The following is a 27661-nucleotide window of genomic DNA, read 5'->3' on the forward strand; positions in this document are numbered from 1 at the left end:
TTATGTCTCTTATTGGATGGTTAGATTAATACATACAATTAAATAAATACATAAATAAATAAATAGATCAATAAATAAATAAATAAATAAATAAATAGATAAATAGATAAATAGATCAATAAATAAATTAATAAATAAATAAATATGCTGGGCGCTCCCCCCAGTGGTAGAAGGAGGAAGTGTGGACCGTACTCAGTTTTGTGGTTCAGTTGTTCGTTTTGCTTTCTACTTACTGCCTTTTTATAATGTGAAATAAACTATAGGTATTTACTTTACTCCTTTTATCCGTCTACACACTTTGTTTTGCGTGTTCTGGGTGCGTCTTATGCTAAAAGACGTGTCTAAGAGTCCGCTGTGGTTTTACGGAGCTGTCGGGCGTGTTCTCGTTATGGTCTGTAGGTGGCGCCGGTGCTCAGTCGGAGAAGAGGCTGGCGAAGGACTGGCGCAGGCTGCGGATGGTCTCGGCTTTGGCCTCGTCGTCCGTTAGGTTTGACTTGAGAGTCTCTGTGAAGGTGTTGGTCAGTGACTGGGATTTACTGTGAAGAAGATGGACATTATAGTTACTTATACTCAGATCATTGAGCTTTGTGTTGTTTTTTTTGTATGATAATTGAAGACAGACTTTTTTGACTTTCTCTGTTTTCAAACTGTGAACAGAGGAGGAAGTTCATTCATTAACCTCACCTGAACTGAGCACGTTTGCTTCGGTTTGGCTTTGCCCAAATCCCAACGCTTTAAAAAAGCATAAAAATAGGGACAAAATTGAGGATGAAAATGCAACAAAGACAACAAAAACTTGGCAAAAAAGTCACACAAAAACGTGACGAAGACAAAACAAAAAAGCAATGGGAAAAAAATGATAGAAAAGCAACAAAAATCCAATAAAAAACGGACCAAAAAATGACAAAAGGCGCGGCAAAAAGCAATGAAAAAGCAACAGAAAACCTGATAAAAACATGACAAAAAAAGTGACCAAAAAAGTGACAAAACGTGGCGAAAACAAAACAAAAAAGCAATGGAATAAAGCGATGGAAAAGCAACAAAAAAGCCACAAAAAAGCCACAAAAACCGTTCTGGAAAAGCAACAAAAATACATAAAAAACACAGCAAAAAAGTGACAAAAACATGGCGAAAACACACAAAAAAACAACAACGATAAACTGACAAACAACGTGGCAAAGGGCAATGGAAAGCGACAAAAAAGTGACTAAAACATGTCAAAAAAACACGACAAAAAAGCATAGAAAAATGGACAAAAATGGTTCAAAAGTTCCGATCACTTTTGAAGGTCTTGGTTTTCAAATGAGACATTACAATGTTGTTCTCCAGTTGAAAAGCTTTTAGATTTGGGTAAAGCCAAACTGTACTTGGTTTAGACAGGTGGTAAGAGGTCAAATCAATAAAATAAATCAGTAAACACTACATTTGAATGCAGATAGTGCACATAAAGAGGGAGGACAATTCCAACCCAATTGTTGTAATGACAATCAAAAAGCAGTAGATGGCGGCAAAGCACCAAGTCCTTGAGACACTGTTTGAAGCAGGAATCATCTCCAACCCAAAGTCTTTCTACATTTCTACATATTCTTACTGAGGCACATTTGTGATGCGTTTTCTTTCTGTCCGAACATGTTCTAACACATCTGCAGAGTATGGCATAAAAGAGGAAACCAAAGCCTTCTTTAACCTCTTAACCCCGCTGTTACCCAAATCTAAAAGCTTCTTACAGCCGATAGGCCAGTGTAACACCTCATTTGAAAGCTACAAAACTCATTTAAACAGATCTTTTTCCTCTAATTGTTGCCGCGTAGTAGTCACTTGTTTTTGTCACACATTTTTGTCACTTTACTGTTCTTCTTTGGTTGCCTTTTGGTTTTGTTTTGGTCACATTATGGTCACTCTTTTGTTGCGCTTACATCCTCGTTTTTGGTCTAATTTTTGTTGCTATTTTTATTTATTTTAATCTTTTTAATCTTTTTGTTTTCCACGTCCCAATTTCCCCCCCATTTTTTCAAAATTTTTTCATTCTACTTTTTCTTTTTTCTTTTTTTTTTTTTTCAAATTTCTTAATTTCCCCCAATTTTTAAACTTGTTTTTCACATTTTTTCCAAATTGTTCCCAATTTTTTCCATGTGTTTTTTTTACTGTGTGGTCTGTGGAGGCAGAAGGAGAACAAACGGTTAGAGCTGCTCATCTTCTTTTGTGCTATACATTTACTGCATCATTTAACCTCCTACCACCCGACTAAACCGAACACGTTCTCTCCTTTTTGTCAGTGTAACGCCTCATTTGAAAGCTAAGACCCACAAAACTGGTCTTTTTCCGCACATTGTTACTGTGTTTCATCATTTTATTTTTTGTCACTTTTTGTTGAGTTTCTTTTCTTAGCTTTACTCACTTCTTTGTTTAGTTTTTCCAACTTTTACGGAAGTTTTTGTCATTTTTTTGTTGAGTTTCTTGACACTTTTTTAATGCATTTTCATCCTTGTTTTCTTCTCGTTTGTTTGTTGCTGTTTTGACACTTTTTTTCCAAGACACTTTTAGATTTGGGTAAAGCCAAACTGGAAAAAATGTGATGGGAGCTAAGAATGAACAGAAATTACAAGCATATTAACCTCTTTCCTCTTAGCCTTAACCAAAGCTTTTTGAGTAGTCACTTGTTTTTGTCACACATTTGTTGCCTTTTGGTTTTGTTTTGGTCACATTATGGTCACTCTTTTGTTGCTCTTACATCCTCGTTTTTGGTCTAATTTTTGTTGCTATTTTTATTTATTTTAATCTTTTGCGATTTTAAGATGTGATACAAAAAGCACAGACCACACATGTTGAAATCAGGCATTGATTTAGATTTGATTCATTACAAACATTTTACATAATGAAAAAAGTTGTGGTCCATTGTTGTTTTCATTTTTTCTAGCCAATTACACAGAGGAATGAGCCACATGGTTTAAGTTGCCAGGTCCAATGAACCTGAACATTACTTTTTCAGATACCTATTCTAAATTATTTGTCATATAGAACCATAAAATAGATTAATAATGATATTTATTCCTTTTCCTTCCATTTCATTTTGTTTGCATTTGCATCATTTATTTGAGATGAGAAGTTTTTCTTACATTTTTCCCCAATTTTGTTTTGTTTTTCATTCTATTTTTTTCTTTTTTTTTCTCTTGAAATTTCTTTATTTTCCCCAATTTCTAAACTTGTTTTTCAAATTTTTTTCCCCAATTTTTCCCATGTGTTTTTCCCCCAAATTTCCCAAAATTCATTGATTCCCCCAAATTTTTCCCCCAATTTTTTTTTCAATAGTTTTTTCAACCCTTTTTTAATTTTGATGACCAAAGCATTAAGACTTGAATATTAAGATTTTAAATTTCTTTTCGGTACCTGCTTTCAATACTTTTATTTTTCGACTGCTTGAACTCACTTGAGCTGTGGAGACTGTTTCTGAGCTCCAGGCCCTGACACGGCTGGGATGGGCCCAGGCTGGAAGGCCTGACTGGGGGACGTGGTCGCAGAGCGGGCCCTCTGTGGAGAACCGTGAGCGGACTGAGATGGGGAGGCTGAGGCTGATCGGTGACCTCCTGGAGACAAACAAACAAAAGGAAAAATATATATCGTTGCTTTGTTTTGGAGGTCAGGAACATGTAGTTAGTGTCTTACCTCTTCTTGGCTGTGTGGTCTGTGGAGGCAGAAGGAGAACAAACGGTTAGAGCTGCTCATGTTCTTTTGTGCTATACATTTACTGCATTATTTAACCTATACTTCCCGACTAAACCAAATACATTCTCTCCTTTTAGTCAGTGTAACGCCTCATTTGAAAGACCCACAAAACTGATTTCTTTCCTTACGTTGTTACTGTGTTTTCATTATTTTTGTTTTATTTTTGCCACTTTTTTGTTGAGTTTTTTTCTTAGTTTTACTCACTTTTTTGCAACATTTTTGTCACTTTTTTGTTGAGTTTTTAATCACTTTTTTCACGTTTTGTTGAGTTTTGTTTCCCACTTTTTTATTAAGTTTTTGTCATTTTTTGTTGAGTTTTGTCATTTTTTGTCACTTTTTAGTTGATTTTTTTGATCTATCTATCTTTGACTTTTTTGTTGAGGTTTTCCAACCTTTTTGTTGAGTTTTTGTCACTTTTTTAATTTTTTGTTGAGTTTTTGTCACTTTTTTTTTTTAGTTTTGTCACTTTTTTGTCACTTTTTGTTGAGTTTTTGTCTTTTTTTGTTGAGTTTTTGTCACTTTTTTTTAAAGTTTTGTCACTTTTTTGTCACTTTTTGTTGAGTTTTTGTCATTTTTTGTTGAGTTTTTGTCTTTTTATTGAGTTCTTGTCGTTTTTTGTTGAGTTTTTTGTCACTTTTTTATTAAGTTTTGGTCACTTTTTTCACGTTTTGTTGAGTTTTTGTCATTTTTTTTTTTAGTTTTGTCACTTTTTTGTCACTTTTTGTTGAGTTTTCGTCTTTTTTTGTTGAGTTTTTGTCACTTTTTTTAAAGTTTTGTCACTTTTTTGTCACTTTTTGTTGAGTTTTTGTCATTTTTTGTTGAGTTTTTGTCTTTTTATTGAGTTCTTGTCGTTTTTTGTTGAGTTTTTTGTCACTTTTTTTAAGTTTTGGTCACTTTTTTCACGTTTTGTTAAGTTTTTGTCATTTTTTGTTGAGTTTTGTCATTTTTTGGTTGATTTTTTTTATTTTAGTCACTTTTTTGTTGAGGTTTTCCAACTTTTTTATTGAGTTTTTGTCACTTTTTAAATTTTTTGTAGAGTTTTTGTCCCTTTTTTTTAAAGTTTTGTCACTTTTTTGTCTTTTTTGTAGTTTTTGTCATTTTTTTGTCATTTTTTAATTGAGTTTTTGTCCCTTTTTTCACTTTAGTTGTTAAGTTTTTCTCACTTTTTAAATGCGTTTTCATCCTCGTTTTCTCCTTGTTTGTTTGTCGCTGTTTTGACACTTTTTTTCCAAGACGCTTTTAGATTTGGGTAAAGCCAAACTGGAGAAAATGTGATGTTGGGAGCTAAGAATGAACAGAAAATACAAGCATATTAACCTCTTTTCTCTTTGCCTTAACCAAAGCTTTTTGACTAAACCTTACAGCCTACACGCCTCATTTGAAAGCTAAGACCTACAAAACTCATGTACACTTTTCTGTTGTGTTATCACTGTTCGATTCATATGGGGGTTAAGAGGTTTAGGAAAAATTCTTCCCTGGTCAAAAATGTGTATGAACTGGAAGCTCCACTGGCCCACACAAAAACTACAATAACATTTGTGAACCTTGGCAGAGGGCGGCGGTGGCAGGGACACTCCAAGTAGCATCAGCGCCATCTTGTGGAGGACCAGGTCAGTGATCAGCTGCTTGTCCTCCTCCACATGTTCACCAATCAGAGGCATGGAGCTGTCCATGACCTGTCAGGGAAAGAAAAAAAGTGACAAACGATACAATGGTCAACAAGTCCACTCCAGTCTGAGAACTTCATTTTTCTTAGGGACTTCCTTTGTGGTCTGGTTCACTTGTGAGAGGGCGTCGCTTATTAAAAGAGGTCGACTGAGGCGCGGTTTGATGCAGCCTCACATTCATTTCCTCCTTTACATCGCGCTGCCTTGTGTTCTTCCTTTAGCCTTATAGACTTTCACAAGTCAAACTAAAAACTGTATTAACCCCATCGGGAGCCTCACAAGGTTTGTGTCTCGAGAGAAAGAGCAGATCGGCGCTCGCTTTGACCGTGAAACGGGAATATAACAAATGCACATGTTCAGACTTAATCCTGAACGGAACGGAGTATTATTATTCAATAGGAAAGAATCTGAGTCTAAGTCATGTCTGCTCATTGGCCACAATTCAGTTTCTCTGGAATAATAGTGGTTCCATTCTTTTTTTCTAAGAATGGATCTGAATTATCTTGAAAACACCTCTGATCCTGCTGGTCCTTGACGACAAAGGAAAAAAAAGCAAGGTTCAAAACAAGGCTAGAAGACTGTCCAATCTTAACATTTTGCCCCCTGCTAAGAGCTTGTGAAGCCCCAGGGGTCCCTGTGCCCCTTATTGGAAAACGCAGGTCGACCCAACCAGCACAAGAAATAGCGTTAACACTTTACATTACGGGCCGGTAAGTCCTTGGTACTTACAGTGGTAAATACTAGTAATAATAGTGGTACTTCTAGGTACTTATTGTGGTACTTACAGTGGTGCTTATGGTGGTACTTACAGTGGTAATTCTAGGTACTTATTGTGGTACTTAAAGGATACTATAGTGAGAGGTATGTACTTCTAGAAACAGTGGTAACTCTTAGTAATGAAGGTTGTACGTCTTGTTTTTCCTAATGCTGTTTTATGTTTTATAGTCACACAATCCTAGAAATTACTTCTGTTTGTAGAAGTACCACATTTACTACCTATGAATTGCTGCTGTAGTAGCCTTGAATTACCAGTAAGTACCATAGTAAATAGAAGTACAACCTTCATTACTAAGAGTTACCCCTGTATCTCTGAGTAATGAGAGATACTGTGGTAACTCTGTGACCCCCTAAGCCTAACCCGAATTACTAGTACTAGTATTACTAGTACCGGCCCGTAATGTAAAGTGTTGCCGATATAGCATTTGAAAGAAACATTACATGTATCAGTTTAAAATAGTATCATAAATGAGTATTTAGCCTGAAGTCGTCATTGTAGTTCACACATGATTCACTTTGACTTGAGGGACTTCTTTTTGTTGGTGCCTCGTTGGCTGCTCTACCTTCTTTGTTCATTTTAGTCAGAAGTGTTAAATAAATAAGGTTGTTTTGTGTCTTGTTGAGCAGTTCAGGCGACTCCCAAGCATCATTATGAAGAGGAACTGGAACTGGAGGCGGTCAAAATGTTTTTTTTTTATTATTATATTCCGGGATTATGCCTCAAAACACCTCTCTGTTCAGCTCTGTGCAGCTTGACATAGTTTCGACATGTACAGAGGAGGGACAGTAGTAGATTTATGAATGTAGAAGCCTAGAAGTGGTCAGTTTATGGCAGAGAAAGGAAAACACAAGAGGACTAAAGCGAATGCCCTTTCACTTGCACAGTCAGTGATTTACCCACAAGATGGCGCTATTACCTCTGCAGTTGTCATCGCTCCTCACGCTTTGTGGGCATAGACAGAGCGGTACTAGGCCAAAGGAGCAGGAAAAAGAATCATTCTCAAGGCAAACGTTTACAGCATGTTCCCACTGCACTGTGAGACCCAGCCACTTCACGGCCTTTAAATACTCTTTATGGCCGGATGCGCTGACAAGAGGACACTGACTTCAAGAGCCGTTCCCATGGACTCCGGTAGACAATACACCGCTGATATTGAAGATAACAAAATGTCTGTTTATGATCTGGGAGAACTTCATCATGTTTTCTCCACCAACATAAAACGAATCATGGTCACGGTATTCATGAGTGCCCAGGTGGACGATGAAGCTTACAGAGCATTTTTAGTGTTTGGATTCACCCCTGTTACAAATATCTATCATAGTTTTTTTGAATTCTCACAGCTCCATTTGTTTTATATGGAATCCAACGCCACCACTAAGTAGAAAACATGCCGTTCATGGGTCCTGGAAGAATACGCGAGCATTTCCAAATCCCGGAGAATTGCATTCAAATTTAAAACCCAGACTATTTTTTTTTAATACATTTTTTCTTTCCCATTGGGTTTTACAAGGTCTAGGTTGTGCCTTCATGGTTTTGGCCCGGGACAGGCAGCAGAGAGTGGGGCGTGGTGCACTGTTTTGACGGACTGAGTCATCCCCACATGGGACACAGCGGCCCCAAAAACCAGGCCCAACTTCAAACAGGACTCAGTGGCAGCACAGAGGATCCTCCCTGCTGATTTATTAGGATACACAGACATCCAGAGCAATGCATTACGGCAGGCACGGCTGTTTCCACCAGTCGAAATACACATGACAAAAACAAGATACAGGCCACCTTTTACATCTGGCAGCATGTCAGCAAATCAATGGCGCTGTGATAAGACACAATTGGCCGAAATTCAGCTCCCACGGCGGGTCCTGGGCCGCAGATAATAGAGAAAAATGTTCCAATACATGAATAATAATAAGCTGTGATTTGGACAAAGCCCCAACTTCACCGTAGCTTCATTAATAACAACGGCTTACACTTGTGTTGCACTTTACAAGCCTGTGTCACAAGTTCCTCAAAGTAAGGCTGGGTGTAGACTATAGAGGAACAAGTTTTCCCTTTAATTAAATGTACTTTAAAAAAAATTGTATATAAAATGTAAATACTGTCTGTAAATATTATGAACTGTATTTTTTTAATGCTTTTTGTTGTAGTGTTTTGTAATTGTCTGTCTCGGGGACTGCAGATGGAAATTAGCTCCAAGAGGTAAAGTCTGGTACAAAGCTGATTAATGCTCCTGTACATGTCCCTGTCAAATAAATAAAATAAAATAAACTAAAGTAACACATAGTCGTCATTATTCATTCACTCCACACTCGGTGGTGGTAAGCTGTTATTGAAGCCACAGCCGCCCTGGGGCAGACTGTCCATTTACCACGTGGCTATATTATGTGTTGTTCAAATCCTGAGCTCTTATTATGTCAGTGCCCTCTGCTGGACACGTGTGGAACTCTTACTTTTTTTCTTCTTTAATGCCTCCTAGTGGCTAGAATGAGCATTCTGGATATTCTTTAAAAAAAAAATCATAAATCCGCACAGGAATGGGCTACAGTGTTAATTTTGACAACATATTTTATTTTAGTTTTAGTCTTTTGACTAAAATGTAATTTAATTATAGTCAAGATTTAGTCAAAAAAAACCTTTAAATTTTAGTCTAGTTTTAGTCGACTAAAATTGCATGTCAATTTAGTCGACTAAAATTAAGACTAATTTAGTCGACTTTGCATTTATAATATTCATTATAATCATGTTTAATCTTGTTCCTCGACTTCATGTTTCTGCTCCACATGAATAAAGCTCAGCTGTTCCTTTGGCAGAGAATTTACATGATCTGCGGCTCTTTCAGACGGTCAATAGAAGTTTGGATGATTTTTGTCTCTCCTTTTCATTTTTATTTAGTCTTATTTTAGTCGACTAAAATATCTGGACATTTTAGTCACAGTTTTAGTCTCATGAGAAACTTTTAATTTAGTTTTAGTCCAATTTTAGTCGTCAAAAATATCACTTTGACTAAAATTAAGACTAAATATTTTAGTCGACGAAATTAAAGGGGCTGGAAGCAAGTTCGCCATTTTATACTCACTACTGCCACCTCAGGCCATATGTGTAACTGCACCTTCTATATTAAGCTCGTGCATGACGGCAATTCGGGCCGAAGTGACACCTTTTTGAGTGACCGTGCAGGATTTTAGAGGCAGTTGTGGTGAACAGGTCTGAGCTCATTCTATACATTAGGACATGGCTGGAACATGTAGGGGGAGGAAAATACTTAATTTTAACATTTTTAAACTCCTTATAGTCCCTTTAACACTGATGGGCTAGAGACTTACTTTTTTGTTTTCTTTTTTCTTTTTTACATACTTACTTACTTACATTTATTTAGAGCAGGTGCTGGATTAAATCACTGTATGTTTGACACCATTGGCGCATCGTTGTTTGTACGCAAGATACCAACTTTGTCTTGAGCAACGCTGTTGTTGCGCCAGCAGGATTTATCTAGTCTGATGAAGCTCAAAATGTTTTGTATAATAATATGTTAATATGTTCGAACCTCTCATTTTGTATTATTCCAATGGGGACCAGCAGAATCACAAGTTACTTAAAGGGACTATACAGAGTTTAAAAATGTTAAAACTAAGTATCCCCCTACATGTTCCATTCATGTCCTAATATGTAGAATGAGCTCAGACCTGTTCACCACAACTGCCTCTAAAATCCTGCACTGTCACTCAAAAAGGTGTTAATTCGGGTCAGAAGTGCTGTCATGCACGAGCTTAATATAGAGACTGCAGTGACGCTTAAGACCTGAGGAGGCAGTAGTGAGTATAAAATACAAACAATACAAAGTGTGGAAACATTGCATCAGAGGAACCTGTGCTCATAAGGGCATTCTTCTCCTCAACAAAACCGCGGTTGTGAGGTCCATCATACATCATCCATGGAGGTAGGATCCATGGATTTGGGAAGACAAACTCCACCTATTTTTTTTACTGAAAATAAATATTTCACTATGCCATTTAATGTTTGTGACCTTTTCACTGAGACAGTGTCTTCAATGAGTCAATATTAATGATTTAGTTAATGCACCCTGGCCTTTGGAGAATTTCATAAATGGTAATATCTTCCCTTTCAGACTTCAGCCCGTGTGCACTCCGTTCCTGCTCTGTAATATGGCATTGTGCCAAAGATATTGTTTTGCTTTGTCAAGTCAGATGAATAATTGCACCACCATAGTTGACAACACCAAGTGCTCATTCCCGGCTGCGTTTTGTTCAAAATAAAGTTTCAGTTTTAGTTTCAGATGAACTCATGTCATTCTTCTTATTGTCTTCTGCAGTGTTGTCCAAATCTGGCAACATTTGCCGGTAATAGCTGTTGTGTTGATGAAGTGCCCTGAGCAGCACATTAGTTTTTATTAGGGAGGAGCAGCTTCTGTCTGGAACAAAAAACAATCCCTACTGCGAAGAACCCACAGCCTCTTCCTGTCACGTTTTAGTCTCGAATTATGAAAATCACAGACTGAGGAAATGCTGAAGCTGCAGCTCATCCACTAGAGTCAAAGGTTGAGGTGTCCAATCACTGCTACTGGAAATGCGAACTGTAGTTGTGTTACTGAGCAAGACACTTCCCCGAGAATGTGAGAATGGAAGTGAGTGATGGTGGTAAGGCAGAGAAAGGAAGACACCTTTCTGTCAGTTGCCTCAGGGCAGTAACTGTGTATATATTGACTACTGTGCTCATATCGGAGTGCTTACATTCATTTATTATTTTATCACCTTGATGCAGCATGTCTTTAAAGGTTTTTATAAGTCACGAGGGACAACAGGCACACTTGAAGGCCCCACCAAACTGGCACCAAAGTGGGTCCTCGTGGGTCCGAAGATAGCACTTAAAGGGGGGGTATTATGCAAAATCGACTTTTTCAAGCTTTACATCATGTTATTATGTTATTCCCTCAATAAAAACATGCCTGAAGTGTTGCCTTGGCACATTCACGTATTTTTGAGTAATCTAAAAACTCTGATGGCGGCCATTTTAGGGACAGGTTTGCCTGAGTCCTCCTAGGAACGCCCCCACCTCCTGGAGACGCCTCCGAGCTTTCGTCACCAGCCGAGTAACCAACCACTGCTCCTCAGCAGAACCCCCTCCCCACTGATGCCACAGACAGTGTGTGGAGGGGGCGTGTCGGAAAGGCTCAGAGGTTCTTAAAGAGACAGAGGCCTATTTCAAGACATTCACTACAGCCATTTTGAGAGAGACATTTTATACATATAAAATATATATAGACTGGTGCTATGGGATTGAAAAAGCATAATACCCCCTCTTTAAAGCAGTACTAAGTAACTCTTCCCCCTATAGGCCATAAGCGCAACTGCAGGTGTCACAGCAAGTTACGATTTTTTAACTTATTAATTGTCTTGGAAAGTAAATACTACGCTGACAGAAAAGGAAAAGGAAAAGGGAGAGAGGGATATTGTACATCCAATTATACAATGGAAATAATTTTTTTCACTCAAACTTGGCTAGCCCGCAGTTAGCTTTGCCCGTTAGCATGTTAGCATCTTCTTCGTGATTCCATTAGTGTGTATTGCTTGCTCCGGTCCGGTGGCAGTCGAGTTGCAAGCGTGGTTTTCTGGCCAGAGACACCAGGGGGAGATGAAAGACCCTCCAGTCATCCCATAAACACTTGCATTACCCCCACAGGGACTACGAAAAGGATTTATTAAGGTAAACACGTTACTTAGCACTGCTTTAAGAACATTACTTGGTTGGCCCAGTTCTCATAAATAATAACGATAATGAAAAGTTCAAATCGGAGCCAACTGCATTCAACCAACCATTGTACTTTTTTTTGCGAAATATCTTAAGTTTTCCATGATTTGTAGTTTTGTGGTTACGTTTATTATTGAACATTATTGAACATTAAGCACAGGAAGTGACTATGGAGAGGAAGAATTTCTATGTTGCCGTGCATTATTGCAACCATATAATACCAATGGGAAATGAGTCACTAGTGTAAAACAATGACTACAATTTAGCACAGGCGCTATCCCATAAAGCTTTTTTTGGGCGTGTTTTTATCCAAACACTGTGCTTTTTATTTAGTACTACTAGTTTAAAGTGACCATACTTTTACTAGAGTACGTTTTTGGCTCCCATGTCCCCCTCTCCCTGGCATGAGTCGGCCCTATCAAAGTGCCCCGGGGCATCTCTTGGGACAGCCTTGATATTTCCTGTGGTAAGTCCAGTCAGACATAGAGGGTTATTTAGACACTCCTGACCTCATCCCATGGACAGATAGAGCGGTATGCATGATGTCAGGGTTTAGGCCTAAATTTGGACAAGTCAAACGTCCCCGGGCCTGTTTCCTCACAGATAAAGGAGACTCCAAACTACACTGGACAGCGATCACAGCAAGTACAATAAACGAATGGAAACTCCCCTCGGTTCTGCACAGTCATGGTCACAACAAATATTTGAAGAAGGGTTTGTTTTTGTCCCTAATGAACGAATAAATGATGTTCTTGCTTTGACACGAGAGCACTTTGCAGGGGGTACTTGAGATCCTAAAAAAAAAGGCAAAACTGAACAATATTTCAATTATTTTAAAAGAGACTTCTTTTCAAGGATAATTTGCAATAAAATATTTGAATTTCATAGTGTTTTTTGCTTTATTTTTTAACACAATACACATTTAAATACCAATAAATCTGTGTAGAAATGAAGGATTTTTTTTTTTTGCGTCATAGCAACCCATAAACAAGCAGCAACTTCCCTCCCTCTTGGTACAGCTGCAATTTTTTGCCTTTTTCTGTGAACTGCATTTGTAGTTTATGTTTATGTTGGATACTTTTGTTTGTCTTGGCCGTGTTTTTGTGGGGTTCGGTGCACATTTTTCACTTCGAAGAGTCCATTATGGTCCTGAAGAAAGCAGCTTTTTAAACGTAAACAAACAGCTAGCTTATAAGCTAACGACATTTGAGACCTGCAAATTTCTTCTTCTGCAACACTGAAGAGGCACCAAGAGCCCTCCACACCTGCCGCACCATGAAGGCGTCACAAGAGGAGCTACAGGAAACAAGGAAGAGACAAACGGGCAAGACTCACAGCCAAGCCACGCATGCCTCTATCCTACTATTGTTCTGACTAATGCTCGTTCGTTGGAGACTTAAACGGATTATAACATTCGTCTGCTAAGCTCTTCAGAAGATGGTGAAAGACTGTTGTGGAGCGGAGGGAGCTGCGCAGGAGGAAGCGGGGCTAAAGCTGACCAGTGCAGGACACCACGCTCTGAAACAGGGACACCGTTTCAGAGGATCAGAGGAGACTGAAGGCAGCCTGCCAGGCTTCCTCTGGGTGTTACGGTTTTCCTGACCTCCAAAAACATACTGGTCAGGACTAACACCTGAACACAATTTTGTTGTACAATTGTACATTGACAAATAAAGCACTTACTTCCTTACTCAAGCAGCCTGGGCTGTAGCCTTAGCTTGACGTGCGCTTTTGAGTAAAAACAAATGGGATGTCCAGACTTTTACAGGAAAACTGAGAAGTTTTGGTTTAATATGGTCCAAGTTCCACTAGTTCACACATAGAGTATCACAGTTCCATAGTTCCACAGCACAGTCAAAAAACTGTTGGGCCTATAACGCAAGCCAGCTTCCACACCACAAGGGTTCCCCCACCTGTCCATATAATGAACTGCATGGCTACCTGGCCCCACCCAAACACACAAAACATTAATATAGCTGTTGCCTACAAAACAAAATAACATAGGAATAGCCATTTTAGAAATTTTAAAGGAAACTAAAACGGTCTTCACAAACCCGGCCCCTAATTATAAGGTAAACTTATAATTACCATAAACAACATAAACACATTACATTTCTGAATGTCCTGTGGTTTTTCAAACTGCAAATGGCCAATAAAATGAATCTGAATCTGAGAATGTAGTGAGTGAGTGGTTGGTGGTGGTCAGAAGGGCCGATGGCGCAGATTGGTTGCCAGTCTACCCCAGGGAAGCTGTGGCTACAATAGTAACTTACCACCACCAAGCATGGAGTGAATGAATAGTGCAATATAAAGCGTCTTTGAGTGTAAATAAAAGCGCTATATAAAACCGATGCATTATTATAGCCTTGACTTTGGTGCTCAGTCATCTACTCTCAGACACTGAATGATTTGCCTGTGTATCACTATGACGCTCTGAGAGGGTATTTATCCCCCTTCTGTAGAAGCATAGACAGACTTGAATGGTAGGGCGAGCACAATGCCTCGAGTTCATGTCTCCAGGTCCTGCCCCGATGGTAAATAATCTTCTCCTGCATAAGACATCCAGACTCCTGCCTATTTTTCATCTCCTCACGGACACCATTGTTATTTCTCTAACAGTATGCCTCTGCACCTGTGCTCCCAGAGATAACCTGGGACATAAATTCAAACAGCGTTCCGTAAATGATCGCAGAGGCATGCCACTGCTGGTAAACGTTTTCTTTTTAAGTTTCTCGGGAACTGTTTATAAATCATTCATGAGTCAAACACGTCTTCCAGTCATTGTTTTTGTTCTCTCCTAATGTTTGGTCTAAGGACAATTAGACTCTTCAAGGCTTTGATGAGCATGTGCCGTCATCCGCAGAGACACCCACGGTTTGACATTTTCAATACTTTAAGCATGACATTTAGCTATAATGTGTGGGATGTTGCACTTGCATCCCCCCAATTTTTCCTTCATGCTTAGTCCTAGTGAAGTTCTTCCTTTCTTTTTGGTATAGTGCACACGGGAGACGATTCGTTTCCCAGCAGTCTCCCTTCCCTGCTCCCTTTATCAGTGGATTGTTGTGCTGCCGGCTGAGACTGACCTCGATGATGTAGTCGTTGCCGTCTTTCCCGTGCACGGCCTTCACAGCGCAGATGTCCAGACCTCCAAACATCTCTGAGCACGAGTCCACCCACAGCCGGTATCTGCAACGCACAAGCACCACGGCGACTCGGATAAAACACTGTGTCGAGCTCTCAATGTCAATGTCAATTTTATTCATAAAGCACATTTAAAAACAACCATAGTCGACCAAAGTGCTGTACAAGAACAGCAACAATATGTACAATAAACACAATAAAACTTAAACACAGGTAATATATAAAGGCACAAACTGTGTCTGGTCTACATAGAACTGAAGGCCAAAGCAAAAAGATGAGTTTTTAATTTGGTTTTAAACTCCTCTACAGACTGAGCCGAGCGCACATGTAGAGGAAGGCTGTTCCGAAGTTTAGGGGCCGCCACTGAGAAGGCTCGGTCACCTCTGGACACACGCTTGGATTTAGGAACAGACAAAAGGAGCTGGTCTGAAGACCTCAGAGCTCTGGAAGGACAGTCGAGCTGCAGCAGTTCTGACAGATACTTAGGTGCCAGTGAATTTAGGCATTTAAAAACAATCAGCAGAATTTTAAAGTTGATTCGAAAGGGAACTGGTAGCCAATGTAAAGAGGACAGAATGGGAGTGATGTGCTGCGGCATTTTGGACTCCCTGCAGGCGCTGGAGGGATTTAAGGTCCAGCCCTGTGTAAAGGGAGTTACAATAATCCAACCTTGAAGTGATGAAGGCGTGGATTGCCTTCTCCAAATCTTTTTGTGGCAAGTAGGCCTTAATTTTCGCGAGAAGTCTTAGTTGGAAATAGCTGGCTTTTACAATTGATCCAATGTGTTTTTCAAATTTGAAACAAGTATCCAAAGTCCACAAAAGTCAAGTCTCACTGGGAAATCCAAAGTTTTTAATTACATGCGAACCAACAAAACAATGGCAACGTTCAAACTTCAAACTTGGTCTTTTCTCAGTCAAGTAAAATTTACTCTGCACCATCAATGCCGTCGGTACATCAGCATATTAAACGAGGGCTGTAAAATAAATACTTGAAATACAGATCGGGGCTCTGCAGCTGTAGAAGAAGACATTACTAAAGTGAACAGGATTTCTGGGTGAATGGAACAAAAAATTACTCTAGGGATTTTTAAAAAAAAGGGACTATGTTAATTTTTTCAATTATTGATTTAACCCCAGCAGACTAAAGGACATCTTAAGATTCAAAATATGGATTCAATCTGAGAAAAACATTAATGAATGCGCACTTAGTATGGGTGCTCCCCTGATTATTATGTCTAACGATTGCTAAGATTCTGTTATGAAATATCGATTTTGATTGACATGATCTTTAGATTGTACAGATCTATAATTCGCTACTTGTGCAATACCATAATGCATTGTGGCTTGGGGGGTTCGCTGCTGTAAACAATATGGCGTTGCTGTCATCGAAGAGACTAATATTAATCTTCCAAATACCTTAAAAACAAATCCAATTCCACTAAACCAAAAATAAAGAAAATCTGTACCTTTTTATCTATTGATTTTGAAAAGGCGAGGTTTAACCTCGTGTGCAGAGCTTTGTAGTTCAGGATTATGTTTTTGATTGTTGGAGCAATTATGAGCACAGCAGAAGTTGTTTTTGAACATTGTTTGGCTGTAGCTTCACTCGCACTCAAAGGCCTCCGGGTCGCAAAGCATTGTGGGTCATGTGCAAGCAGTGAAAGAAATGACAGACGCAAATGAGCAAACATGGGTCTGTTGTGCAATATTATCTTGCACATTATTATTATCATTTATACGTATCTCATATTTTCTTTTGCAAAAACATCTATCAGATACTCATCTTGCCCTTTGCACCATTCAGTCTCATTGTCCTTTCACCACATCCTGACTAATAAATTACACATTTCCTTGTGTCGTGATCACCATGAGTAACTTGGTGCTCTAATGTGCAGACACAGACTGACTTCTATTGTTACAGGCGACCATGATCTATGTTGTCAGCAGAGGTGAGACTTGGGGGTATCAGAACTTTTTAATCAACATGTTTTATAAATGCTCATTGTTCATTTGGACAAAATTTGACAGCTTTAAAGGAACAGGCCACCATTTTTACATACTGAGATATGTTCTTACCTTGGCTTAGAGGAGTTCCTTTGTACCTGTCTGGTTTTCACGCATGCCCTCAGTCATTTAAATACAACACAGACGGCGTTAGCATTTAGCCTCTCCTCCTCTCCTCTGTAACTCTATGGTTACATGAAGTGTTACATGATCCAATTAAACAATGTGGATTTTCTAAGCGGATAAAAAGGGGAACTATATTGTAAGACGTAATAATACCAGGAGTACTCAGAGTACATAGTTAAGTGAAGATACTAATACACGGATGTCGAAGTACTCCTGGTATTATTACGCCTTACAATATAGTTCCCCTTTTTATCCACTTTAAACTGGGAAAATGTGGAAGAGCTTGGTAGCTTCTATCTTCATCTCGTTTGGAGCTATAGAGAAGAGGAGGAGAGGCTAAATGCTAACGCCGTCTGTGCTGTGTTTATGTGACTGAGGGCACGCGTGAAGACCAGACACGTACAAAAGAACTTGTCTAAGCTCAGTTAAGAACATATCTCAGTATGTAAAAACGGTGGCCTATTCCTTTAACAAAAATATATATTAAAGAGGGGGTATTATGCTTTTTTCAGCCACATAGCACCAGTCTATAGCACACTACAATGATGACGAAACCTTCTGTTGGTCTGTCAATGCAGTAAATTAGAATAACTGCCTTGTATAAAATTGCTCTTTCAAAATGGCGGTAGCAAATGACTTGAAATAGGCCTCTGTCTCTTTAAGAACCTCTGACCCTTTGCGACACGCCCCCTCCACACGCTGTCTGTGGCATCACAACACTCCGCTTGTCTCAACAGTATTGAAACTACGATCGGTGCATTTTAATTTTTATTGTTGGAAAGGAGCTACTGTTTATCACTTTGTGAACGATAGCCACACAGGATATTATTTGGAAACGAACCTTCCACACCGGACGCTTGGAAGGGGCTCTTGCCTGAAAAATAACTGCTGTTTGGAGGCTTCTCTTTGCATCTGCCATGCCCTATGGATCTCTAACTATACCCCCATGGACGACACCAGGATCTGCAGGAGCCCATACGATTCAAAGACGGACATTATCTGTGCAGGTGGACAATGGTTTTTCGAGGTTACCCGTTAGCTTGTTATAATCGACTACAGCTCATTGTTGATGAAAAGTCTGTAATAAACCACAAATGTGTAAAGCCAGGCTCATTGTGTGATCATCGTAAAGGCTGCTTCGAGTAGTTGCCGGCTTTATTGACGTTATTTGTGCATAATATGCTGCCTGTTTTCAATGAATGTTGTGAAGGTGAAGGTTGTTAGCTTGTCGCGGCTAATAGTGCCTTAGCTCCGGGAGAAAACCACTCGGCTACGACTCACTGTAGATGAAATGTGAGCAATAAGCTACGAAATCAACAAGCCCGGCTCAGTGTGTGATCATCATAAAGGCTGCTTCAAGCAGTTGCCTGTTTTAGTGACGTTTTCAATGCATAATATGCTTGTATTCAGTGAATTTTCCCGTTAGCTTGTTAGCTCCGGGAGAAAACCACTCGGCTACGACTCACTGTAGATGAAATGTGAGCAATAAACTTCCAAATCAACAAGCCTGGCTCCGTGTGTGATCATTGTTAAACGGTTCTTTATGTGTGTGGTGGTTTTATTGACTTTATTTGTGCATATTTTTCGTTTTCACGTGATGACTCGAGGTTTAGCTTAGCATTAGCTTTCTCCGGAGGCTCTGTGCATCATCAAGGCCCAGCGCAGAACCAGCCGCTGAAATAAGCGTTCTTGTCACCGGTTGGAATCCTGGGTGTTTCGGTAACAGAAACACTGATGTGTGTCTTTGTAAAAGTCTGCTGTGGCTCCGGTTCACAACACATGGAGCTAATCCTCCATGATGACTCTGTTTACATCTTAGGGCTAGACACTGCGGGGAGGGGGTTCTGCTGAAGAGCAGTGGTTGGTTACTCGGCTGGTGACGAAAGGTCGGAGGCGTATCCTGGAGGTCGAGGGCGTTTCCTGAAGGAATCAGGCGTTTTATCCCTAAAATGGCCGCCATCAGAGTTTCTACAGATTACTCGAAAATACGTGAATGTGCCCAGGCAACACTTCAGGCATGGTTTTAATGAGGGAATGACTTAATAACATGATGTAAAGCTTGAAAAAGTCGATTTTGCATAATAGGCCCCCTTTAATATATCTGACATACTCCATAATAAAATAGGTTGACTCACCTGTCAGTCATAGCAATCTGCTCCAACATGGCCGACCCTGTGTTGGCTTTCCAGTTTCCAGAAATTGACGTTCTCCTGAAAATGACAAAAACAGAACAATCATCGCCCTTTGAGCCATTACCCAAATCAACAAAGGACCACGAGGCTGATTATTAACAAATATGTCACGTTATGAAGTCCTGTAGTTGCAAATATCAGTGAGAGGTATTTTTGCAGTTGCCTCGACGGGCCACACAGGATTATTGCCTTTCCCCAAATACTCACATATAGGCTTTGTAGTTGTTGCCGATCTTCTGGATGCGTATGTCGTATTTGGACAGGACGTATGGCTCGGAGGTGGCGTAGGTGCTGGCCAGAGCCACGACGCTGGTGATGTCCTGGAAGTCCTGCTGGGTCTCCACTTTGATCTGCAGCCAAATACATGTCGCGTTACAGACCGCAGGAGGCCAACAAGTGTGTGGATCCACCGCAGAATGTATGGAAACAGGCCGAGAGGCGACTTAACAACTGCGCCACCTCGTACAGTTCTGTTTTTACAATGCAGTACAAAGGGCATAAGGAAAAAACACAACTGCGCTCATCTGTCGCACAGGGGTTTTCAGACAGCTTTTTTACTGTACCAACAATAAATGAGGACCCACATACATTTTAAACAGCTATTTTAGTCTAAACGCTTTCATAAAGCCTGGGACACACTAAAAGGATTCTAAAATCTTTTTAAAAACATGATACAAAGTGCAGAGACCACACACATTAACACATTTGACCACAGTTCATAATCTCTCACTCATATGAACTAGAGTACACTATTCTGACAAGTGCGAGAGTCATGTGAGGGAATGTGAGGCTCTGACTATCAGAATATGCCACATACTGGTCAGCATCAGCAGCAGTGGTTTCATAAATCGCAAGATTAAGGTGCTTTATTTTTCATTATACAACAACTGTACAATGAACTTTGTCCTCTGCCTTCTACCATCCTTCTAGGACAACCCTGGCAGGAGCAGTGGGCGGCAGCAGTACCACGTCCGGGGACCCATATCCAGATGTGGAGCCAGGCTGGTGGTCAGAATCACCTTGCTGCATATGTTTTTAGTGGTAGGGGAAACCAGGGGAAACCTACGTTGACACTGGGCGAACATGGGGGGAGATATGGGGAGAACATGCAAACTCCAGACACAACGGCCCCGTCCAGGTGGGAATCAAACCCGGGACCTTCTGACTGTGAAGCACGAGCGCTAACCACTATGGATAATGCACAGGAGCGGGGTCCGGGGTTGAGCTGTAGCCACAAAGCAGCGGTCCTTAGACTGACGCACCACACCGCTCGATAGTATCAATACATTTATAATATGACGGGGCTTTGACGTGCGCAACATGACTGTTAATTTCAAGACAAACATTCCATAACTGTTGCTATGCAACCATACTGTACATAAGGGCCATGAACAAGGCATAGTTTTATATATCTTCATCTTCCTTTATGTCCAGTGTTGGGGAGGATACACTGAAACAATCAGAGTACTGCATTCTGAATACTTAGAAAACGTTCACGTTGATTTTCATTATATTCATGCATAAATGGAGCATATTATTAATAATATGTTGGCTCAACTTGTTACACGTGTTTAGGAACTTATTTACTATTAAATAGCAATACAAAAGCCTTTGCAAATGCCCACAGTCGAGAACAACATACAGCAAACCCTTTTTTTAAAAACTTTTCTTTCTTATTAGTAATAATAATAATCAATATGAAACGAATGAGAACTGCAATGTATTCCTTGGATTGTCAGAAAGTAACTATATTCTAAATACCTTCAAATTAAAGTTTAACTGTACCTGAATACAATTACTCAAAAAATGTTAAATACTTGTACGACGTATATTCAGTTACTACATAACACTATTTATGTCTTGAACATAAAAAAAATAACTTTTGATCCACTTATCTTGATAAAATGACGATATTTATATAGAAGACCATCATCTTCCCACGGCCTCAGTACGTAACCCACATGTGAGAAACACCTTCACTACAGATATTGCTATAGGTGCTACTTCTCCTCAGTGTTCAAATTCACTTAAAGATACTTTCCCATAATAGTACATTTTTTATAGAATTTCATCAACTTCACTAGAATTTCTTATCCATTCAAGAGTTTGTCATAAGGATAGATTGCCATGAGGAAATTACGAGGTGTGCTCGACAGGCCATGGGAAACTGAGCTGAAGAATAGAGCCCCATTCATCTATGTGCTCTAAATATGACAGTTTATCAGCAGTCGGTGTCCGCCATGTTAAATCACTTTAGACAGGCTTCTTCTCTCTCATCGCCCGCCTCTCCATGGTGGGAACTGGGGTCTTGCCCAAATCACTTTAGCTCACTGTCTGCTGTGGCTACAGTCCATTTCAAACAATTACTGATTTACGCTCATGTACTTTTACTTTGATAAATGAAAACACTTTTTACATTTTTCATTCCATTACATGTATTTAGAATCATGTGCAGCAACTTTCTAGATCACAGACAGAATGGCGTCAAAAGAATATAAAATTGCCACATGTTGATAAGTGAGCAGGTGCCACGGTTTGGCAAAAAGTGAAAAGATTACTCAAATGCAGGACAGTAAACAAACCAAAAACACACTGGGAACAGGTGAGACACATAAAGGTGGGGAAGTAAAGCAAAAGGACAGAACAGACATATCAAAATAAACTAGAAAATTAAACGAAACCAAGGAACAACAAAACAGGACCATGACAAGAGGGTGACACTTAGGAGCTCCTGAAAATACTTCATAGGCGTACAAAATATACCAACATGGCATCAAAATAACCTTTGAGCTTTTTACCATATTGTTCAATAATGTTGCTGACAAACATACTTTGAGTTGTGCATGTTCGAGTAATCCTGCAAAATTGATTGAAATCTCCTACTGCTGATGAGGCGTTGCTCCTTTGTGTATATAAGTCCAGACAGCTTCACCGGACTGGTTACACCCAATTCAGTATTCAAATTAACAATTTGTGAGACTCATCAAGAACTACTATGTAAAGGGCCTATCTCACCGGAGAGAGTGAGTCTCCACATGGTCTCCGAGAGGTCTACTCGGTCTCAAGCGGCTGTGGCAATATCTCAATGAGACGTATGGAGTCTCTTTGAGATCTCCTTGGTATCCAACAGGTCTCGGAGACATCACAGGGACATCACAGAAACATCTCACAGGTTGAGGACAACAAATAGTATTGACGACACAACTGCTTGAAGCTTTCAGAGACCTCTCGGAGACAATGCGGTGACCATGTCTTCAATTTGCATGCACTCTCCGCTGAAATCATCTGAAAGACACATCTCAGTCACCAGCAGCAACTCAAGTCTCCAGCAATCTCCAACAATCTCCAGGCATTAGGAAGGAAAAGCCTGAGTTTGGACTACAAGTAACAATGGGGCCGATGCTAGCCATTTAAGAGTATAATGTTGAGTGCCGTGGAGCCAACTATCTCTGCGCCTTCCCCTCTTTTCTTTCTCACATGCAGCTGCGAGCACAGGCACCAGAAAACACTGACGCAAACGTTTTGTCAGGATTTGAACTTAACTTTGGTAGCGAATTTACTTCATTTGTAAGAACAGGTTGTTCGTTAAGTCTCCTTGCGCAGCACAGAGATTCCTACCTGCATTTATCATTGCTCGCATCAGCTATATTCCTAAAGCTCTTCTTTCTCAACGTTCTCATTGCATGTTTGTTTGTCAGCTGCGTTAATAAAACAGTGGCGCAAATACTGCACAATGCCATTAGATCACATGGGCCTCAGTGCGGTGCCTCTCAGAGCACGATGCCCAACGCACAGTGTGTTATTTCAAGTTCACTCCCTTTCTCTTCCACTGTAGCAAATTAATGACGGGCACTGCTGCACTCCCTTCATTAGTGGCATTCATGGACAAATAGCTAAATTATATATTATTTTACAGCTTGCACTCACTATTTAGAACCTGTCTGGATAAATGACCCCAATAGTAACTTATGATAAATCATATCTTGAAAGAATAAACGGCATCAACGTACAAATGTCAAGCCTTTGTGGGAACACACCGCACCAAGCCAGAACAGACTAAAAGACTCATTCCAATTTCACTTTATAGCAATGAGCTAACAGGACTTGCTGAGGTCTGGAGAAGTCTTGTGAGGTCCTGTGTCATACAAACAATTCCAACATAAAGAATTACAAAATGGGTGGAACAAAGAAATCCCTGAAGTGCCTTTAAAAAATGACCCAATCCACTCAAAATCTGGGACTCAAATGTGCAAACGCGGGTCTGTAAAAGTGCGTTAGAGATGGGTGGGCAGCTTTGATGTGGAGCGTGGTCGAATAAACCGCTGTCACTTTGAAGGGTGATGAAATGGATCGCAATTACAGTGTAAACATAGGCTAATACAAGGACTTGCAAATAGATTCATTAGTGCTGTAAATGGGACTTCTATTGAGGGAGGGGGGGATCGCTCCAAGAAACGAAAATCCTCCAGCACAGAGTACGCTCAGTTTTATAGTAACCAGAGGTGGGATCACGAAATGCTATTCTCGAGTCAAGTCCAAGCCGTGAAGGTCTAAGTCCCAAGCAGCCGGACTTGAGTCCCATGGGACTTGACTCAAGTCAAGTCAAGTCTTGCTTAAGCCGGCAAGTCACCTCAAGCCACAAATGCCAGCGTTTCTTCTCTTCAAAATGTTTAATCTACTTGAAAATATGCTTTAAGTGCTTTCTCAAGATATAGATACAGACGGCATCTCTGGAATGGCCCATATATGGTCATGTTTGAAAACAGTTAAGGGGGAAAACAATTGAGAAAAATCTAAACTTTCTCTAATTATTCAAAAACTACTTTGACAAATGCTGAATTATGAATATAGTTTCTACTAAATAAAGAAACAAAGACATGGAGCGGAGCAAAGTGGTTCAACAGCCCATAAATACATAAATAACGAAGAATGCTAACACAATGCTTCATGTTAGCATCGTGTTAATGCTAACGGTTAGCTAGTGCTAGCTACGACTGCCGTTTTTTCACTTCTACTGAACAATCTGTTGTGAGACAATATTGATGTGGGCCTGATTTACACTTGACTTTATTTATGAGTGATAGATGGGTTCATATTCCTCCAGAAAATGGCTAAAAAGAGGGAAAATTGTGATTCCCAAAAGATTATATTTTCCCCCTCGGCAAAGCCACGCCCCCTTCTATGACGCGATGCCGTCTGTATCTACAGCAATTTTGAAAATTTAGGCTAAAATCAAACTTTTTAAAATCTAATGGATTTGGATTTAAAGTCTAATTACATTAACAAAAAAACTATACATATATATATATATGTAAATATAAAATATATTTAAAAAAAATATATACATATAAAATAATATTTTTTATTTTTGTTAGTTTCTGGCAGTTTTTCTGTCAGTGGTTCCCCTGTAAGGCCCCAGCCCCGTATTCTCGGATTCGCCCCTGCTCAAAGTAAATTTGGCACAGCCTTCAGTCCCGCTGTCACTGGGCTTTGTGTGGCTGCGTAAAATAGCTACTAAATGCTGCAATTTTCGCGTGAACGCCTCAAAAAGTCCCCAAGATTTCTGCTGATTAATCCAACTCTTACCGCCTCTTCGTTCTGGAGGCTGCCCGTCTGCGCTGTAGGTACAGTCCATTGTTTCAAATGTTTTCCAGTCCTCAATAAACATCTATGAATCTTCACCTCTTCACTCACTGTAGAAAACTTTTAATGCCTCCAAAGAAACACATTTCCTCCTTCCTTTTCCGGCTGTATTGATTAGGCGCGCTGTGTCGGGAAGCAGAACAAGCATGTGGCTAATTACCGTATAAACATGTGCTGCGCTGGTTTAACACAATGATCCTGATCTTTCAACAGTTTCACTCAAATAAATAATAACTATAAAGTCACAGCAAGTCATTGAGAGTCATTGGCCTCAAGTCCAAGTTAAGTCTCAAGTCACAAACAGCAAGTCCCAAGTCAAGTCTACCTCTGATAGGAACTCTTCTGTTTTTGCCTCATCTTAAAAGCGTTGACTGTGATGGAAAACTGTGTGTGACTGAGCACTGTCACAAGTCTTTCTCTTCACATTGCTGAGCCGGGTGATACACACTGGAGTATAGGAGTCTATATTGAAGGTGTGAACTCGTAAAGCCTGTGACTCACTAAAGCCGGGGTGTTGTCGCAAGGAAAGTTCAAACAACACAATTGTGACCTGCTACAAGTCTATACTGCAGTGTGAACATGTGGAAATGGTCTTTCATATTATGCAGCCAAGCTTTTCAGGGCTTATTTTGTCACTTGAGTTGTTTTCCACTCGCATTAAAGAGCCATTCACACATTCAGAACAAAAACACCCGAAAAACATGTGCCTCCGGTGTCACAGACGCTGGAGTTACAAGGTTGTCAAGTTGGAAAGTTACTGACTGTGAGACTTAACAAATAATTACGGCTATGAAGTGAAAGTCAAACAAAATAAAGACCGAATTAAAAGCTCTAAGCCTGATTTTTGTTTGTCTGTTCACAAGAAGGAGCGTTTATCGTTAGTTGTGCTCCAAACGAATTTAATAACTTTCCTAACGGATTAATAACATCCACATTTTTCTTATAAGCACTGCAATGTAAACTACAAGCCTGCTACTTGATTGATACAAGTCCCTTAAGAGACGTTGCGAAGACTGTAGAGACTGGCATTCTCCGCCACGTCCCCGCAACTCGGACTGGTTGTGCACATACAAAAGGGCCGATCTCACCGGTCTAGAGACGAGTTGGAGATAAGTTGGAGTCTAGAGTTGCCGTTGTCCCCTGAAAACAAACCGGTTAGATTCCAGCGGAGTCTCTGCATAGTCTCCAAGTGGTCTCTGCGGTCTCAAGCACCTGTGGCAATGTTACGAACACTATTTGTTGTCCTCAATCTGTGAGACGTTTCTGTGACGTCCCTGCAATTTCTCCCAGACCTTCGGACACCGAGGAGAAAAGTCGTATGGATTATCTTTGAGATCTAACTCTATCCGACAGGTCTTGGGAGACATTGCAGGGACGTCACAGAAACCTGTTTGAACCTGTTTGTTTTCATCGGAACTATCTGGTGACCCGCCTGATCTCCAGGGGATTTCTTGGAGACATCTTATGGACCCCCTCGCAAACGAGATGGCACATCTCAAGGGGCATTCCATCAATAAACTTATCTCCATGACCAGCAGCAACTCGAGTCTCCAACTAGTCTCCAGGCCGGTGAGCAGAGTAGGCTGTTGTTGTCATTAGCCCGCCGTGGTGGATGTTCGCAACATTAGCGTCACGGAGCAAACGGCACATTTTAACACAGCAAAGTCTCAACTGCCGACCCTGGAAAATGTAAAGTTTAAATCAGGATTTGAGCTGAAAACCTTCGGGTTCATGTGGAGACTTCTCTACCCGCTGACTACAGTCGCCCACAGTCTGAAGACCACGTACAGTCTACAGTATCTGGATGCATTTGGCTGAGTTCCTGGGGTTTCTATGCGTCGCATGTGAAGTTCATTGACTGGGGATAATGGCAGGTTTGTGCCATAGACAAACAGAGCAGCTTTGGCCCAGTTCCTGCAGACTTCTACTCGTTCTCAAAGTGCTGCGAGGTCAGGAGGTCACCTGAGGTCACGCTGAACAAGGACCTCCCTCTGCCCTCGAGACTTATGGGAAATCCTATACACGTACGGCCACCCCAAACGGGAAACCAAGCCCCTCCGCACAGACTGGGGTGAGAGTAATGGAGAGGGGGTTCATGCAATGGATGGAAAAGAGAAATCAAGACAAGCTAAAAAGAATGTCCCATAACTGACTGGTAAAAACGTCAATTGTGTTTATGTATTTATTTACTTTGCTGTGCCTCTTGATGATCAATGTAGTTAAGTTTTCTACATTTTAATTGACTCACCTTGCCCATCCCGGCGTGAGCATGTCCCATCTTGACCACCACGGGGTAGGAGCCACTTGGGGTCTGCACGAGAGGAACAAGAAAATTCAAGGTTACAAAATGATACTGTATCAAAATCGCAGTAGAGCTGGGTACCATTAAACGATACCAGTATTGTATCGCAAGAAAAAAAGAAGATATCTTTAGAGACCAAGTTTTGATGCCTGTTTGCTTAAGGACAGGAAAAGGATTGTTCAGGTTTTGGGATCGTAAACCAAGCATTTTCCCCTTTACTTTAATAATCTGTATGAATGTAAAAACTTCAGAACCGTTGACTGTGTGTTGCAAAAACAGATGACGCACTTAAGTTACAAGAAGTTTCAGTATGTGTT

At 40.2% G+C, this 27661-nt stretch overlaps 1 protein-coding gene across 2 annotated transcripts in view; it reads right to left on the reverse strand.

Annotated features, from left to right (window-relative positions):
• Positions 1-365: 365 nt before the first annotated feature.
• The window catches only part of syn3 (synapsin III), a 190818-nt gene continuing 163522 nt past the window's right edge, over positions 366-27661 (reverse strand). The window contains exons 7-14 of one of the 2 annotated variants that reach the window (XM_079552466.1): positions 27291-27353; positions 19607-19749; positions 19343-19417; positions 15018-15120; positions 5268-5399; positions 3664-3682; positions 3428-3584; positions 366-536 (exon numbers count right to left, since the gene is read on the reverse strand). In XM_079552466.1, the coding sequence (XP_079408592.1) occupies positions 413-536; positions 3428-3584; positions 3664-3682; positions 5268-5399; positions 15018-15120; positions 19343-19417; positions 19607-19749; positions 27291-27353 (816 nt within the window). In that variant the 3' untranslated portion in view covers positions 366-412. Of the gene's footprint in view, positions 537-3427; positions 3585-3663; positions 3683-5248; positions 5400-15017; positions 15121-19342; positions 19418-19606; positions 19750-27290; positions 27354-27661 lie in introns of both variants that reach the window. The other variant, XM_079552467.1, reaches the window with a different exon arrangement.

The sequence above is a fragment of the Gobius niger genome, assembly GCF_951799975.1.
Source record: "Gobius niger genome assembly, chromosome: 2".
In the NCBI taxonomy this organism is placed as follows: Eukaryota; Metazoa; Chordata; class Actinopteri; order Gobiiformes; family Gobiidae; genus Gobius; species Gobius niger.